General features: G+C 40.5%; 1 protein-coding gene across 1 annotated transcript in view; it reads right to left on the bottom strand.

The window, feature by feature from the left end:
- The window catches only part of ABCA4 (ATP binding cassette subfamily A member 4), a 1055123-nt gene that overhangs the window by 377180 nt on the left and 658248 nt on the right, over positions 1-19695 (bottom strand). The window contains exon 23 of the mRNA XM_086957892.1: positions 14334-14418. Within this exon, the coding sequence (XP_086814018.1) occupies positions 14334-14418 (85 nt within the window). The remainder of the gene's footprint in view (positions 1-14333; positions 14419-19695) is intronic.

The raw sequence follows: 19695 nt of genomic DNA, 5'->3' as shown, positions 1-19695 counted from the left end.
CAATGATCTTCACCATTGGGGCACTGATGAATAAAAAAAATTCTCGGAGCCTAAAGCTTGGAAAAGCACTGTTTATGCCTTTATGTAATTGTTTTCTACAGTTTTGTAAAGACTCACAGGAGATTGTGGCAGAACACATAATGGAGCTACAAATTAGTTGAGGGAACATATCACAATGTTTCACTAAGGAGGAAAAACAAATTTAACAGATTAATTAATGGTACATAGATAGGATTGTGGAGCATACTTAAACATTTACATAGACAATCACCCCCGACAGCCACATAGCCTGAAGACCCTATAGTACTGTTTGGCCTTTGATAGCCCCACATAGTCCTACTGGACCCTGGTACAAGGGCTCCTTGTTATTAGTTGGTTGTCTGCAGTAGATCAGGACTCAACACATTGGTACAGCATTCATACTCCATCCCCTCTTGGGCATTTATGTAATATCCCCTTTCCTCATCATTTCCCCCACTATTCCTGGACCCTTTTCCATTCACTCCACTTCTACTGTACTGTTGCTGAGCCCCCTCCAGTTCTTCTCCTGTACACCTTCCTGTTCTTCAGACTACCATTGGTTTCTGCGGTCAGAGCTATAGTCCTCATTTGTTCTGTTTTGGTTCATTTTGTTCAGCCATGTTTTACTCTGCTCTACATTGTTCATGGACAATTATACTGTCAAGTGTACCCATGGGTCTATACCCCAGGGTCCTTATGGAACTTCTCTTCTGCTCTTACAGATCTTTGCTTCTGGCACCGTAGACATCCTATTCTGTCCTTCAGTTTTTCACCACGGGAGAGATAGGACTATCCTTTGCTAATGTTTGTCAATGTATCAAACAATGCTCATATTGACAAGCATACGTTTAGGAACAAGATCTTGATGTTTTAGGAACAGCAGATTTCACTTAGGTGCTGCTTCACTTTAGTCTTGAACAAAGTGAAGGAGAGGGCCGAACGTTGGTAGGAAGTTGCACTGGTTGGTAGGAAGTTCCAGATCTGTTGTGTATTTCCAGAAGTAGTGCTTTTCATGATGACAGTTTGTCTGATAATTGGATGTCTCTGTGTGAATTCCTTATAGGTGATCACGTAATCTGAAAGGTGCTGCGTAGCACTTTTATAGATGCAAGTAATAATTTGGGTAAAACCACAAATTGGGCATTGTAATAGTCAATTAGTACTAGGATTGTGGCTTCAAACAGATTCTTGAGATTGGCCCTATGCAGGAAATGTTTGATGTGTTGTAAGATTCTTAGATGGTGACCAAGCAGCCTTTGCTATTGCTTTAATGTGTGTATCAGTGCAGTTAAATCAAGGACGACCTGCAGAGATATTAATGAGGAGGTTGGTTTGGTCATAACACCTACTCTCTATACATTCAGTACATTCAGTTGGTAAATTGTGCAGTGTCTTATAAATAAAGAACGCTAGTATTCATTTGGTTCCCATAGTACACCGTAGGCCTCTGATTTAATCACTGGAGGGATGAGTTGAAAGTAGGCTTAGAATGTTGTGTTCTGACTTACACGCAATGGAATAAAAACGTGTTAATATACCTTCCGTGTATGGTGTAGTTTTTCGCGAGTACGTGGGGTAGTAGGAAGCTACAACTGGTGACGTGATGGGGACACGAAGCCCGTACACTGAAAGCTATCTTCCAGCGTGTTTGTCACGGTCCAGCAAACTGCTTATGGGTGCCAAGTGTGCCGCAGCTGAAGTGCAGAATCGATACTGGCACCAGTGGCGTCTCAGCGCAACACCAGCCTGTGTAAATCGCTTTGATGGAGCAAGGACTAGTGAAAAAAGACACTTGCTTGAAAGCAATCTTCTCATGTAACCACTAACCCCATATTAAACATGTATTGTGGAAATAATATGCACTACACAACATTTATGAGAAAAGACGAAGCTTGCATATGTGTTTTACTAATAAGTTACTCAAGTGTAATTCTAAAATGGCCGCTACCCGAAAATCTTTAGTGCGCATGCCTCTATTGCATCTACGTAATATGCCTTATCTTTGCTTTGAGGGAACTTTCTGCAATTGCACAGTAGTTAACAAAATGGCCGCTTGAAACTCACATGCTTGCCACCTGCTTGCTGAAATACTAAACCCAGCTATTTTACTAATGCTAATGCGGAGAGAGTAATTATAAGTACATGGGATTAGAGTAGAGATATGTGGTATACAGTGAAACTGTTTATTTTAGATTTTAACATTTGTCTTTTGACTCTTTTAATAGTGCTTATTATGGGCCTAGAAACCTGAACCACAGTCTATTCCCTCTCGTTCTACCGCACATGCGTAGTGCAACCAAGCTGGAAGATGCAATGTCAACTTGAACATCGTCCAAGGTTGCTGATGGATACTTCCCTGAGAATCGGAACGACAGTCCACTGAAATGGATGGGAATCTGCAGACATTTTTATAATTTGTGAAAATTACATTGTGAATGCAGGTGGGAAACAAAGTTTGAATAAAGAAATAGGGGATGGGTTCTCAACAAAGGGTTAACTGAAAAGAGTAATATGTAAGCATGGTGTGATGATCATCTCCCCTTGCCTGTCCAATCAGAGTTAGTATTGTTTGAAACATTAATGGGTGGTACTAGCATACAGAAAGTAATTGAGGTTGTTTAGTTAGTAAGTTGGGAAGTTGCTAATGGAGATGCTGAAGCATGAGACCGGAATGCTGTCGGAGTGACGTGTAATGCTGAAAAAGAATCGGATTGCTGAACCAATTATATTAAGCAAACAAATTTTAGAAGAAGATCGCGGAAGAATCTCGAGGAGGAAGAGGGGGGTGCTATGCAAGGGTCGGTGTTAGAGAGGTCATCTGTCCTGTCCTAATTCCTGTCCTGAAGCCTTTCTTCGCCAGATCTTTCCTGGGGGACCCTCAACAATTCCTAGGCCTGGGAGTTGGTTTTTACACCATTCTAGGTAATTATAAATATATATTTGTGTATGCGCTTATGTGCTTTTCTCTCTATCCTCTCCCTTTCATGCAGTTTCATTGCAAAGTATAAATGAATGCATTTTGATAGATTATTTGAATCTTCCTTCCTGTGAGAAACAGAGTTTGTTCTGTATTGAGTAAGTGGTTCACATGAATGAATCTGCGATAAAACTTTAAATTCATCCCGACTCTGTGATCATTACCAATATTTAAGTATATTGAAATCCTATGTTATTTCACCATCAACTTGTTCAACTAATGGTCTATTGACCAGAGGAAAGATCTTTTTGATCAGTGAAAGATTAGTTAGGGACTAGAGATAACTAATCAAGAGAATTACAAAACATGACCCCAGCGGTTATTGCCAGTGTGTTGTGATTGAATTCATGGGCCCAGTTGAGTATGTGGTGTTAGATTACCTGTTGTTGGTAACCCGCGGGATTATCTTGAAGATAAAGAAAATGACATTGAAATTCTACATGTCGGTGGCCAGAAAGTGAATGAAATGGTCGTGAATAAAAGGTACTGCACCTTTACGCAAATTAATGCCATACTCTGTACGGAGTAAGAATACTGAAGTCCGGTACAACCAGGTTACAAGAGCAGTGCATAGCAATAGTTCAGTACAGATTAAACTGAAATTCATGTGCTATGAAACAGAGATTAACCAGGTGTTTGAGAAGAAACATTTAAGCACAAAGCTGTCCAAATATCATAACATAATCTACTTTCATGGCCTAGTAGTATACAAGGTTTAACTACTTACTGAAACCATTTACGAATCATTGTGGCACAACGTGCTCTGAAGCGGCTTCAAAATGAAGGTCAGTGTGTTGTGTTTGCGGAGCTGTCCTCTAACTAAGTGGCCCACCACCAAAGCTGCCACATAGTGACTCAGAACAACTCCCTAGACTGCCTTCAAATAAAGAGCTCCAATAGAGAGCCAGGGTGAGGTCCAAGCTCCAAAAGTTATTAAGGTTGACTCTGAGGCCCGCTTGTTACAAGGCGATAGAGAAGCTTTGTGTGAACAAGTTTCTGGAAGAAGTGCCTGAGAGACCATTACTGTCCACCAATGCGTATATGGCTGCTGCATTCTTAAAACCGCCATCAGCATTTGATACTGCCAAAAGAACACAATATTGGCAATAGATGTACTGACTGCATGGATATAGACGTTTGAGGATTTCATAAATGCAATAGATGAAAAGGGTATAAAGTATCTGAGAAACATGGCTGGTGAAGGAGTGAAGGAAGCCATAAAAAAGATACCACAAGAAGGTGATGTGATGTACGATCAAATCAAAAAGCGTTGAATGTCAAGTTTAATCAAGTGCTAAATGTAGATTACGAAATATACATGTTCACTCAAGAATGCCAGACCAGGTGAAACCATCGATAAATTTGTTGAGAGACTGGATGTTCTGGTGAAGCACTGTAAATTCAATTAATTTAATGATGAAGAAGCTACCTGCCTCAGAGTTATCGATGGTTGTCTGTCAGATTTCTTTTGAGGACGAATGCTGAAGGAAACACTGAGCTTAGAACAAGATTTCAAGGCTGCTCCCAATTAACAGAGTGATGATCACCAAGCAATGACATGGAGGCCGGAGGCCCCAAAGTGCTTCAGTCATGAGCATGAAAAGTAAAGCAAAGTACAAGACAATGGGACTAAAAGTGATGTCTTCACAGAAAAAGAAAACGTGTTACAGATGTGGACTGTCATTTACACACAAAGGGAAATGTCCCGCCATTGGACAGATATGCATTGGCTGTTGTAAAGCAAACTACTCATGGGGTGCCTCAGCGCCCTTTAAAAAATTAAGGTGCATTTGTAGCCACGATGAAACATAAGTAAACAGTGAAACAAGCACCCATTCATGTACTTCAAGGAACGGTTTTGTTGGAAATGGTCCTTTTTACAGGGTTATCCCCAAACATTTTGCTTCTTCCTCCTATTTTTCCTGACCTATTTTTGTTGGCTTTAGGATTCTGGGTAATTTACCACTGCTGATCAGTGCTAAAGTGCATATGCTCTCTATGTAAATTATGATTATAATTGGTTATCAATGATTGGCATACTTGATTAACTAGTCCCTAGTAAAGTGCACTGAGTGCACGAGGGCCTGTAAATCAAATGCTACTAGTAGGCTTGCAGCACTGATTGTGCCACCCAAAGGAGTAGGTTTGTAAATGTGTCTCAGTCCTGCCACTGGTAACTACCATATTGACCTGGCAAGTGCACCCACTTACCAGGTCCCAACCTTCCCCTTTCTGAGATTTAAGGCACCCCTCAGGTAGGCTCAAGGTACCCCCATGGGCAGGGTGCAATTCATGTCAAAGGCAGGACATGTGATGGTGTGTTTGGCATGTCCTGATAGTGAAGTACTGCCAATTTCGTTTTTCACTATTGAAAGGCTATCTGTCCCATAGGCTAACTTGGGAGTTGTGTTGTAACATTTTACAAGTTAAAGATAGAGAAGTGGAGTTTAGCCTTTCTGAACTGAGAATGTACTAACACATTATTTTAAGGAGATGGTTTATAAATTATGTTTTTGAAAATGCCACTTTTAGGAAGTAGGCATTTTCTTATTTAACCATTGTGTGTGCCTCTGCTATTTTGTGTATTGACTGTCTGGTTTTGGAGTGACAGAGGCTGGGGATGTGCATTCACTGTAGACAGCCACAAGGGGGTAGAGGAGGGTCCTGCCTTTCCTGGGTGACTCATAGCTAAGTTTAATAGACTTTGGGTGCATTTAGAGTGGTGGAAGGAGTTTCACCTGCACCTGAATAGACTGAGTCTGCTTTACACAATGCTGTCTCCACCTCCTGTGGTCATGCTGCACCAGAGAGGACAGAACTGGTTTGGGCTGGGTTCAGAGACCCTTGCCACAAAGACAACAAAGACAAAATGGGGTATAAGTATTGGACCTTAAGCCCCAGAGAATTAGATCTTTTCTGGGCTCAAGAGGAAGATTTGCCAAGGAGAAGACCTGGAGAGCTGTAAGAAGGACTGCTGCTCCTTTAATGTCTGAGATTTGCTGGGTTGGCTAGCAGTGTCTGCTTCTGCCAAGAAAAGGACAACGACTGGAACTTTGCTGTGAACCTGCTTGAAGAAGACTCTCTGAGTGCTTGTGTGTGCTGGCCACCTGTTCTGAAGTCTCAGGGACACAAAGACCTCACCACCAGCTCCCCTGATCTTCACTACTAGGAGTTATGCCAAGAGGTGGCTGTTCGAGTTCTGGCCCTCTGCAGGTAATTTCTGCTGTTGGGAGCTGGAAGAAACTTAAAGAAAGCCAGAAAAACAACTCAGTTACCATCAGCGACGCCACTAGTGACGCCGCGACCTGCACAGATGCCATGGTCAACGCTCAAGAAGTACCCGATGCACCGCCCCGCCTGCACTGCAGCTCCGACGCCCTTCGATGCCTGCAGCTAGCAGCCTGCCCAATGCCAGTGCTCACACCGATGCTGTCACCCCCAGTGCCAGCCTCCCGTTATCGCAGAGCCGATACCCGATGAGGGTGACTTCATAAACTCTTCGACTTTGCATCGCCTCACCGGAACCGATGACTCACCACTAACTTTCCCAGTCCTTGACTTGACGTGTCTCTTCCTTGCAGACATGACACCTCGCCCCTCCTATGGCAACCAGGGAACTGGCCTCGATCTCGCCACCATTGCCTTACCTAGACGACAACGTGCACTGTTCATAGACTTTGTTACCAAGATACTGTTATTTTGGGGTCCGTGTGACTCCGTGCCCGACACCGGGCACCTTGCAGTCGTTGCCATACTTTGGATTTCTGCCTGTCACGATGTCGTACTAGCCCTGGTGGAGCTATTTGTTTCCTACAAGCTTTCTTTTGGAAATAACTGTTTTAAAGTGCTTTTTTGATCTATTTATGTTGGATTTTTGTCATTTTGGTCTTGTTTGGTTTAGATGAAGATACTTAACTTTTTTTAACTGGTATGGTGTCCATTTGTGCTGTTTTCACTGTGTCACTGTGTGTTTGAGTACAAATACTTCACACATTGCCTTTGGGATAAGCCTGCCTGATCGTGGCAAGCTACCAGGGGTGTGAGCAGGGGTTGTCTAAAGTGTGTATCCACCGTACTCTGATAGAAGCAAGGGTACCTACCTGGACAAAGGTACCTACTTCTGCCAACTAGAGAGCCCCATTTCTTACAGGTTTCAAGTGCCTGTTTGCTCAATTTCAACACTGCTGCTGATATGCGACTGATATCAGTGAAATACAATATAAATGCGCCTCATGAAATTGTACGTCAATTTCCTTAATTGGTTAATGGGTTAGGAAAACTCAAAATGATGAAAGAAAGTTATATATCAATGTGAATATTCATTCAGTTGCTCAAAGACAAAGACAAATTGCATTTCTCTTGCAAGTAGCTGCTGAGAATGAACTTAATTTGTTGCTTATCCATAATTGAACACTCTACTGGTCAACACCATGGGTTCCTCCGATTGTAGTAGTGTCTAAAAGAGACAGTGAATGAGTTGACATGCGTCAGGCCAACAAGGCGATTGAGCGAGAGAGATAGCTAGATCCACACACTGCTGATATGATAACTCATTTGAATTTCAGCGAAGTTCTTTTCTCGACTTGACAAAAATAAAGGCTATCACCAATTAGAACTTGAAGAAAAATCCAGGTACATTGCATTGCACAACAGGGCTCAACAAAATTTACAACTTAAATCTGCTGTAGAATGAATCCTACTAAAGTTCAATGGATGTCTATTCTTCACCACACTTCCCAAATGTCGGGATCTTTCTATTCAGACCACCTAACATAAATCGAAAGTGGATTTATCACGACCTACTGTCGCCGGTCCGGGATATTTGATGGAATATAATACACTTAGCAAGAATTCGGAGTTTTTGATGAAGATTTTGTTTGGGTGCTGAAAGATAGATTGTAACAGGACGTTTTTATCTTAGGTGGTCTGAATAGAAAGATCTCGACATTTGGGAAGTGCAGTGAAGAATAGACATCCTTTGAACTTTAGTAGGATTCAGTCAACAGCAGATTTAAGCTGTAAATGTTGTTGAGCCCTGATGATGTCCTAAATGGACGAAATGCGTAGGCTGTTTTAAGTTGTGATTATTCATGGACAAGGAAGCATTAACTTGGATGGAATTTTTCTTGTAAATTACATTGGATTGGACATTTTTTCTGTTGGAAATTCTTTAAATTTAAAAAAGATTTTGAATAATAAAAATCATGGACTACAGTACTGGACTGAGGATTTTATTGTGAATTTGACGCTCCTTCTACTCATCTTCTTATTCATGGAACGTTGTGGCCTTGACGGTAGACCATTGGAAGAAGAGCGCCGGAATTATTACGTCTTAGGTTGAATTGTGTTGAATTCTCCCGGTGCATACCTTGAATAACCCTTACCGTTGATTTTTGATTTATAGGAAGTAATTTAGTTTTAATGTAATTTTTATTATTTTTTATATTATATTTAATAAAAGTATTTTCATTGTGTTAATTGTGTGAATTTGATGGTTTAATTTTATTGTTAATTGTTTGTAATTAATTGTTAATTAATTATGTAACTGTATTCATATTTTACAATATTGTAGCTGATGTTTATAGGGGAAAATGGTTGGAGGTAAATTAATTTTGGAGAAAAAAAATTACTTGTTAATTATATTGCAGTAGTGGGTATACTAAATTATTCCCCTACGCTATCCAACGCTATCCAACACTTTCCCTACTGTTACACTTGGTGGAGTGGGAATAGTAATTTTTACCCACCCGCTATCCAACACTTTCCCTACTGTTGCACTCACTGTAGTGGGAATAGTAATTGTTACCCTCCCGCTATCCAACACTTTCCCTACTGTTGCACTCACTGGAGTAGAAATAGTAATTTTTACCCACCCACTATCCAACACTTTCCCTACTGTTGCACTCACTGGAGAGGGAATAGTAATTTTTACCCACCCGCTATCCAACACTTTCCCTACAGTTGCACTCGCTGGAGTGGATATAGTATTTTTTACCCACCTACTATCCAACACTTTCCCTACTGTTGCACTCTCTGGAGTGAGAATAGTAATTTTTACCCTCCCGCTATCCAACACTTTCCCTACCGTTGCACTCGCTGGAGTGGGAATAGTAATTTTTACCCACCCGCTATCCAACACTTTCCCTACAGTACCACTTGTTGGAGTGAAAATAGTCATTTTATCCTTTATGCTATGCAACCTATTTAGTATTGTTATATTTAATGTAGTGTAAAATATATATTTTTTTTCAATATGTATTTTAATGCTTTAACCTTTTTATATTTTTATTCTAGGTATATATATATATATATATATATATATATATATATATATATATATATATATATATATATATATATATATATATATATATAGAGAGTTCACCGTTTGGGAGGTGCTGGAGTTTGGTGTATATATATATAATATCGAGTGACAAAATATCGAATTCTTATCTACAGACAGGTAAGTAGAAAAAAATTGAATCTTAAATATCGCTGTAAATAATATAGTTTGCTATAATATCGACTTTTTTAAATGTCTTAAAAGTAATATAAACTTAATTAAGTAATATATATAATTAGGTAAAACATACTTATAAAGATTAAAAAGCGCTGAAATTCATAAATAATAAATGTAATGTGAAGAAAAAATGAAACCTGCATTTTTATTTTTTATTATAAATATTATCATAATAATGTTACAAAATAATTCATATTTTAAATGATAAAATGTAAAAAAACATAATTTCAAATATAATTACATATATATATATATATATATATATATATATATATATATATATATATCTCGGGTCGAGGGAGACCCAAGAAAATAAAAAAGCTGTATCCTGACAGCTTTGTGTACGTGCCCTTTTCCTTGTGAGCAGGACTTGGTATATGAATACCAAGTCTTGCTCACAAGGAAGAAGGCCAGCTTGATATTATGCTCCTCGATATTCTGTCAGTGATCCGACAAATACTGAGGACAGGTAAAAGTAATACTAGAAGAAAATGCTTTCCTTCTTTGAGAGGATAGCGTATTTCATCTACAGTTTTAAGGATACTTGTTTATGTACTGGAACCAACTGTGAAGTCTGATTCAAAGGAAACAAGGAGTTGTTATGTGCCTGTTTATCTGGTGAACCATACATTTCCTCAGTTTCCTTGGTATGGTATGGTAAGATCGTTATGGGTCTAAATGTTTCCAGTTTAGTGGAAGTCAGTGTCAGTTTTTCGTTTTAAATAAAAGACATACCTGGGCCATTTGTAGTGGGTAAGGAGGCACGCCATGTGAAGATGGTTCTTTCACGGGGGCAGGGTAATTTGAATGATCCTAAAGGTTTTCTTCCATTTTCTCTCTGTAATTGCTTTTTCAAAGTTCAGTTTAGTGATAGACAATTTGTAGATAGATATCGCTGTGTGTAGGTTATTTTTCTGAAGTAGTGGTTGAGGTGTCCATCATTTTTCTGAGAACAGTGATAGTTGGAGATGTGGCTAAAGACTCCATCCCACCTGAGATCACCTGATTGCTAAGGAGGGTTGAGGACTATTATCTGATGATGTGCATGAGCTATTCATGCCAGGACTTTAATAACAGTCTGTTGAAAGTGCACTTTGCTTTTTGAAGAGTTTTATAACATTTTGCAAGATTATCATCTAATGGGTAGTTCCTATATCTTCTTTCGATTCTTCTCAGAGACTGCCTCTTCACAGTCACTTGCCAAGAGGGCCGGTTAGATGTGAGTCTCTCTCTGTTTTAGTTTGGTGCAAAGAGCATACATGGTTGGCAGTAAACTAGTAATTTCATTTGTATCCATAGACAAGCAAAGCATAGTCAGTACTTGAAATTAAAGAACACGTAAGGAAGCTACCACATCATGAGAATTGCAAGGTCCTTTTTTCAGTGTTTTTTATGATTCTTCTCAATCGATTGTCTTGTGTGGGGGAAGCACAGTCAAGGAGTCCAGGGGTGTTCAGACCAGTCTACTGGAAGGGGATCCACGGTGCGTATGAGCCCTTGTCTTGTGATGGTTTAAAGAATTAAAAATAGTAATATAGATCTGCTACATGTGTAACGAAAAAGCTTTCTTCAATTGCAAATGTTGCAATCATGTCCACATTAAGGCCTCCTCGATCTCTAGGGATGCAGACAGTAGAGCACTCTAAATACCTGCCTGTCCTGGATAATCAGAACCCATTGACAGGAAAAGGACCTGGGTTGCCTTCAGACTGGTAGTGCCACATCAAACCACATTCCTGCCGACTTTCCTCACACAGAGATAAGGGCCAGATGCGCGAAAATTGAATGTATAAAAATAGAGACTTCCTAATAGCGATTCCTACAGACTAGGAATCGCTATTTGGAAATGGTTATTTAGGAAATACCAAACCATTCGCTCCATGGGTACGAATGGTTTTGCATTTCCTAATCTGCGATTTCCTAATAGGAAATCACAAATTAGGAAAAGCTAAAGCAATGGTGACAATAGGCCTAATACCCACCTTGATACAACACGAAATGCGTGGTCCAGATGTTAAGCGCACACATGGCTGTGGCAAGTGTGCACTTTGTAGCACTTTTATTGCGCTTTGGAGCGCCTTTTTTAAGATTGCACATGGTTACCATTGACTTGGAGTCGATGGTGTTTGCATTCCGCAAAAGCTCATTTCGCATTTAGTAATTGCTTTTTGCATGTGCTTAGGAAACTGCAAATAGGAAATCTCTATTTGTGATTTCCTATTTGGGTATCACAAAATGAAATTTCTCCTAGGTAGAAATTGCAATTTGCGATTTCCAAACGGCCTTTGCACATATGGAAAGGCCATCAAGCATCTATTAATCGCCCAAAATAATGACTCCGTCTGCTAAGAAGTGCTAAATGCTTTATTACATCTAGCCTTAAGTAACTAACTTGTCCAAGGAACTCAGATCCTTAGGGCTTAGAGCAGTGTTTCCCAAACTGTAGGTCGGACCATGAGCCCGATTTTTGTAGGTTATGAAAGTCCAAGCAATACATTTAAATTCTGTATTTATCATGTTACATTTGCTGCGCTTCAGAGACAGAGGGCAAAAGTCAAGATATGTCTTCTACTGCTTATGTTTTTTAACATGGGGAGCGGTGATTACAAACTTCTCTCACTCTGCAGTCCGAGAAAGAAAAGTAAAGTGAATTATGTGACCATCTTGCTGGGGTACATGAAGTGTGAATGGAAAGGCTGTATGATGGGATTTTTTCGTACCACACATGAAAATGTAAATACCTGTAAATGAGCGGTACACATTCAACAGTTAGGGAACCAGAATGAAGCATTTTTTTTGTAATTCTCAAGTGTGATTGAAAATTGAAATACTTTAATAGGATCAAAACAAATCAAGACACTTCAATTGGTAATGCAAGAATAATACATATTCACTGAAAGCCGATTTCCGTGCATTATCATTTGTTTGCCATATAGTTTGTTGTCTGTAAATGACAATGCGCTACCACACAATGCTTTAGTTACATTACAAATGTGACTGTCTCATGCCCATTAAAGATAGGAGGGTTGCAACTGTTTGTCATACTAAAAAGTGGGTCTTGGTTCTAAAAGGTTTGGGAAGCGCTGACTTAGACTGAGTCATCAAACCACTCTCAATGGTGCCTTGAGATCTCCAATCCAAGGCCAGCCATGTCCTTCATGTGGCTTCTAACTACTTTTTTATGCCTATGGGCCCACATAACCAGTTACTGCTCCAAAAGTGTTAGCCAGTTGCAGGGGGCTTGACCAGGCCTGTGAACAATAATAGAAACTGGGTACCTTTAAGCTAAATCAACAACCAGAGAACATGGCTTGATTTCTCCACCAGATCATTGGTTTATACTGGGAACCACAGGCCTCCACAACTTCTTCATCTGCTTGCCATTAGGGCTCATAAATGAGTGGCGGCATGCCACACAAAGGGTGTCATCTAACTGAGGCATGCAAACTCACAGCAGGGAAAAAAGCGACCTGTTCCGGGGAGAGACATAAGAAAATTGGATGAGGATAGAACCAGGAGGCAATCTGCAGCCGAAAAGGGCAGAGCTTAAAAAAGAAAAGAGCTGTTTCAACGAAAGACCTTTCTCGAGTTTGGTGGGCAAGTGAGATGCCAATCTCAAAGGTGAGACCCACCCTCACAAATTAAGGTCTGTGAAAAAGCAGTCACACAAGGTGATTGTTATAACTGTACATGACAAGGCTAGGAGGGGTATTTTCTCATGTTTACTCTGCATGCAACTTCAGTACTGGACTACGATCACAAAGCAAGTTACTTATTTTAACAGTCCAGCTGGACGCCACTCCACATCTCATACTTGTGAATTTGTAAGCCCAAGGGTTGACATAGTAATAGAAAAGAAGTATGCAACCAACAATGGAAAGTACAACAAACTAAGTAACCTCAATAAAAATCCACAATATAAAAGAGCATTTTTGGTACAATACATAAAATAATAGAGAGATATGATAAGATAAAAATATTTGTAAAGAAATAGAAGTTAAACTAACTAAGGTAGTAAACAGAGTACTATGAGTTCAAACTAGTCCCCTACTATTCTGTTTCGAGCATATGCCTGCTAGGACTACCGTTGAAACCCTAGTAGGCTGATGTTGAAAGGACTGCTTTAAGTGCTGATTGGTCGAAGGGGTCTTTAACATATACACATTTGAAATCAACTCACTGGAAGTGGTACACTATTTTCATATAGACATAAACATGATTTGCAGAGAATAAATAATGCTGCTGAGTACAGTGCCAAACCCAGAAATATTGGAATATTTCATGAGTTTCTCTTCTAAATCCTATCCAAGAGGATCATACTTGCTTAAAAGGCAGAGTCAAACAATAACAGGCTAGGATTAAAATAGTTTCCAAGGATGGTTTTATCGTGCAGTACAGCCCTGAGAAGAATGATCAGATTCCTGTGCTGCCTGTGGGGCATTTTGCATACTGATAGGGTGTGTGGACACACTGGTAGGCACCACTGGAAAGAAACGGTGGGACAATCCGTTAATAAGAATGAACTACGGATCTTCACTCGCAGACGTGAGGTACACAGAAAAAAGGTTTAATTGGGTGGGCATTGTTAAGAATGTCTTTGTAGAAAAGAGGTGTCAGGATCTGGGGCGCAAAAAGTTCCTGGTTTTGCCAAACCTAGGTTTGGATAAGGAGTACGTTATTAGGGGATATACGGTTACTGTTCTTATATGTATTCTTTAGTTGATTATTATACACAGACTTTTAAAATGAATAAACTTGGCTACCCACAAAAACACAGGTGTAAATGTAATAAGAACTCTGATTTCCAGGTCTTACCGTCTAATTCCTGCTCCAGGGATATGTCCGTGCTCTTAGGCGAACAACTGGGACAGAGGCAGGAGCAATCAGATTTACACGAGCCCTAAATTTGGAGAGGAGGGAGAAAGCATATGTTGAAAATAGGTGAGGAAAAACACCTAACATCAGATTTAACTGAAAATTAAACAACAGCACCATTGTTTTTACTACCATACATCTTCTGACCATCACTGATGGAGCAGTCATGTGGTTTCATGTAGATTGCAGTATCAGATATTTTGCACTATAAACTCTCAACACCACAGTACAAGAAGCTTTACAATGATATGCACCACAATACTGCAGTACAAGGAGTTTGACCATAATATACTCTTCAATGCTGCAGTATATGAAGCTTGACCATGCCATGCATGATAATCCTACACTTTAGGAGGCTTGCCCACAATTCAGCACAAAATGCTGCACTCTAAAAAGCTTGACCATAATCTGTGATGCCGCAGTACACAGAGGCTTAACCATAATACACTATTCAATGATGCAGCGTAGAAATCTTTCGCATAACACATTCTACAATGTTGCAATATAAGAAAGAGACTTGTCCAAAATATAGTCTACAATGCTGTAGTCTAGGAAGTTTAACCAGAACATATACTGGGCTACAGTAACAAGAGGCTTCACCATAACATGCTCCAAAATACTTCAGTAAAATGTACCTTGAACATAGTACAAGCTGCAATGGTGCAGCAAGGGGTGGATGACAACAATTCCCTCTGCAATGGTGCAGCAAGGGGTGGGTGACTACAATTCAATCTGCAATGGTGCAGTAATGAGTGGCTCATCAAAATTTACTCTACAATTGTGTAGAAACGGGTGGCTCACTAAAATTCACTCTACACTGGTGCAGTAAGGGGTTCATCAAAATTCACTCTACAACAGTGCAGTAAGGGAAGGCTGACCATAATTCCCTCTTCAATGCTACAGTTTCAGAAGCGTGGAAATAATACACTTTACATTGCTGAAGTATTGGGCACTAAACTGTAATACAATATGGACTGCTCTGGTATAGGTGGCTTGATAGTAGTACACCCAGCAGTGCTACAGTGTAAGGGTTTGAACAGAAACATGTACAAATAACACACTCTAGAATGCTGTAGGGTAAGATCGTTAGCCACATAAGAAGCACAAGTAGCTTAAACCTAATGCACTCTACATTGCTCTAGTACAGGAAAGTTGACCATGGCGCGCCGTACAACGTGAAAGAAGCTTGAACATAATATAATCTGTAATCCTGCAGTAAGGAAAGGCTGACTGCAATAAACTCTAAAATACTACAATCATGGGAGCTTGAAAATGTTTCAGGCTACAATAACGAAATGTTTCGGGCTTGAGCATAATACACTCTACAATGTTATAGTTTAGGTCGCTGAATCACGACACACTTAAAACATAAGGAAACTTGAAAATATTTCAAACTGCAATGCTGCAGTGAAGGGAACTTCACCACTATACTCTATACAATGCTGCAGTCAGGGGCACTTCACCACGATAAAATCTGCAGTACTACAGTAAGGGCACTTCACCACAATACACTCTACAATGCCACAGTATAGGACACTTTCACCACGATACACTCTGCAATGCTACAGCATAGGACGCTTTCACAGCGATACACTCTGCGATGCTACAGTATAGGACACTTTCTCCACAATACACTCTGCAATGCTACAGTATAGGACACTTTCTCCACGATACACTCTGCAATGCTACAGTATAGGACACTTTCAGCACAATATACTCTGAAATGCTACAGTATAGGACACTTTCACCAGGATACACTCTGCAATGCTACAGTATAGGACACTTTCTCCACGATACACTCTGCAATGCTACAGTATAGGACACTTTCAGCACAATATACTCTGAAATGCTACAGTATAGGAAACTTTCACCACGATAAACTCTGCAATGCTACAGTATAGGACACTTTCAGCACAATATACTCTGAAATGCTACAGTAAGGGCACTACACCACAATACACTCTGCAATGCCACAGTATAGGACACTTTCACCACGATACACTCTGCAATGCTACAGTATAGGACACTTTCACCACGATACACTCTGCAATGCTATAGCATAGGACGCTTTCACAGCGATACACTCTGCGATGCTACAGTATAGGACACTTTCTCCACAATACACTCTGCAATGCTACAGTATAGGACACTTTCAGCACAATATACTCTGAAATGCTACAGTATAGGACACTTTCACCACGATACACTCTGCAATGCTACAGTATAGGACACTTTCTCCACGATACACTCTGCAATGCTACAGTATAGGACACTTTCAGCACAATATACTCTGAAATGCTACAGTATAGGACACTTTCACCACGATAAACTCTGCAATGCTACAGTAAGGGCACTTCAGCACAATATACTCTGAAATGCTACAGTATAGGACACTTTCACCACGATACACTCTGCAATGCTACAGCATAGGACGCTTTCACAGCGATACACTCTGCGATGCTACAGTATAGGACACTTTCTCCACAATACACTCTGCAATGCTACAGTATAGGACACTTTCTCCACGATACACTCTGCAATGCTACAGTATAGGACACTTTCAGCACAATATACTCTGAAATGCTACAGTATAGGACACTTTCACCACGATACACTCTGCAATGCTACAGTATAGGACACTTTCTCCACGATACACTCTGCAATGCTACAGTATAGGACACTTTCAGCACAATATACTCTGAACTCACGGGTTCACACTCTGCGACTCTGGGCAATAGCTTGCTTAATCTCCACAACGGCCCCTCGCGGTGGGATGCCTGGCCTTCACCTTGTGGATACCCTGCCAGGGTTATCTCACAGGGGAATACCAGGATGGGTTCCCTAAGCAAGCGCTGAGATGCCCCAGGGTAAGTCGTGCGCTATATAAGTTTCATTCATTTCATTTCATTCATTCATTTCATTCATTCAAATGCTACAGTATAGGAAACTTTCACCACGATAAACTCTGCAATGCTACAGTATAGGACACTTTCAGCACAATATACTCTGAAATGCTACAGTAAGGGCACTACACCACAATACACTCTGCAATGCCACAGTATAGGACACTTTCACCACGATACACTCTGCAATGCTACAGTATAGGACACTTTCACCACGATACACTCTGCAATGCTATAGCATAGGACGCTTTCACAGCGATACACTCTGCAATGCTACAGTATAGGACACTTTCTCCACAATACACTCTGCAATGCTACAGTATAGGACACTTTCTCCACGATACACTCTGCAATGCTACAGTATAGGACACTTTCAGCACAATATACTCTGAAATGCTACAGTATAGGACACTTTCACCACGATACACTCTGCAATGCTACAGTATAGGACACTTTCTCCACGATACACTCTGCAATGCTACAGTATAGGACACTTTCAGCACAATATACTCTGAAATGCTACAGTATAGGACACTTTCACCACGATAAACTCTGCAATGCTACAGTATAGGACACTTTCAGCACAATATACTCTGAAATGCTACAGTATAGGACACTTTCACCACGATTAACTCTGCAATGCTACAGTATAGGACACTTTCACCACGATACACTCTGCAATGCTACAGTATAGGACACTTTCACCACGATACACTCTGCAATGCTACAGCATAGGACGCTTTCACAGCGATACACTCTGCGATGCTACAGTATAGGACACTTTCTCCACAATACACTCTGCAATGCTACAGTATAGGACACTTTCTCCACGATACAATCTGCAATGCTACAGTATAGGACACTTTCAGCACAATATACTCTGAAATGCTACAGTATAGGACACTTTCACCACGATAAACTCTGCAATACTACAGTATAGGACGCTTTCACCACGATACACTCTGCGATGCTACAGTACAGGACACTTTCTCCACAATACACTCTGCAATACTACAGTATAGGACGCTTTCACCACGATACACTCTGCGATGCTACAGTATAGGACACTTTCTCCACAATACACTCTGCGATGCTACAGTATAGGACACTTTCTCCACAATACACTCTGCAATGCTACAGTATAGGACACTTTCTCCACGATACACTCTGCAATGCTACAGTATAGGACACTTTCAGCACAATATACTCTGAAATGCTACAGTATAGGACACTTTCACCACGATAAACTCTGCAATGCTACAGTATAGGACACTTTCAGCACAATATACTCTGAAATGCTACAGTATAGGACACTTTCACCACGATAAACTCTGCAATGCTACAGTATAGGACACTTTCACCACGATACACTCTGCAATGCTACAGTATAGGACACTTTCTCCACAATACACTCTGCAATGCTACAGTATAGGACACTTTCTCCACGATACACTCTGCAATGCTACAGTATAGGACCCTTTCAGCACAATATACTCTGAAATGCTACAGTATAGGACACTTTCACCACGATAAATTCTGCAATGCTACAGAATAGGACACTTTCACCATGATACACTCTGCAAATCTACGGTATAGGATACTTTCACCATGATACACTCTGCAATGCTACAGTAAGAGACACTTCACGTGATACACTCTGCAATGCTACAGTATAGGACGCTTTCACCACGATACACTCTGCAATGCTACAGTATAGGACGCTTTCACCAGGATACACTCTGCAATACTACAGTATAGGACGCTTTCACCACGATACACTCTGCAATGCTACAGTATATGATGCTTTCTCCATAATTCACTCTGCAATGCTACAGTATAGAACACGTTCACCGCGATACACTCTGCAATGCTACAGTATAGGACAATTTCTCCATGATACACTCGGCAATGCTACAGTACAGGACAATTTCTCCACAATACACTCTGCAATGCTACAGTACAAGACACTTTCCTCACAATACACTCTGCAATGCCGCAGTAAGGGACATTTCACCACAATACACTCTGCATTGTTGCAATAAGGGACACTTCACATGATACACTCTGCAATGCTACAGTATAGGACGCTTTCACCACGATACACCCTGCAATACTACAGTATAGGACGCTTTCACCACGATACACTCTGCAATGCTACTGTATATGACGCTTTCTCCATAATACACTCTGCAATGCTACAGTTTAGAACACGTTCACCGCGATACACTCTGCAATTCTACAGTATAGGACACTTTCTCCACGATACACTCGGCAATGCTACAGTACAGGACTCTTTCACCACAATACACTCTGCAATGCTACTGTACAGGACACTTTCCTCACAATACACTCTGCAATGCCGCAGTAAGGGACATTTCACCACAATACACTCTGCAATG

This window comes from Lissotriton vulgaris, chromosome 1_1, assembly GCF_964263255.1.
Source record: "Lissotriton vulgaris chromosome 1_1, aLisVul1.2, whole genome shotgun sequence".
In the NCBI taxonomy this organism is placed as follows: domain Eukaryota; kingdom Metazoa; phylum Chordata; class Amphibia; order Caudata; family Salamandridae; genus Lissotriton; species Lissotriton vulgaris.
Note: the sequence above shows the minus strand (reverse complement) of the source record. Positions and strands in the feature narration are given on the sequence as shown.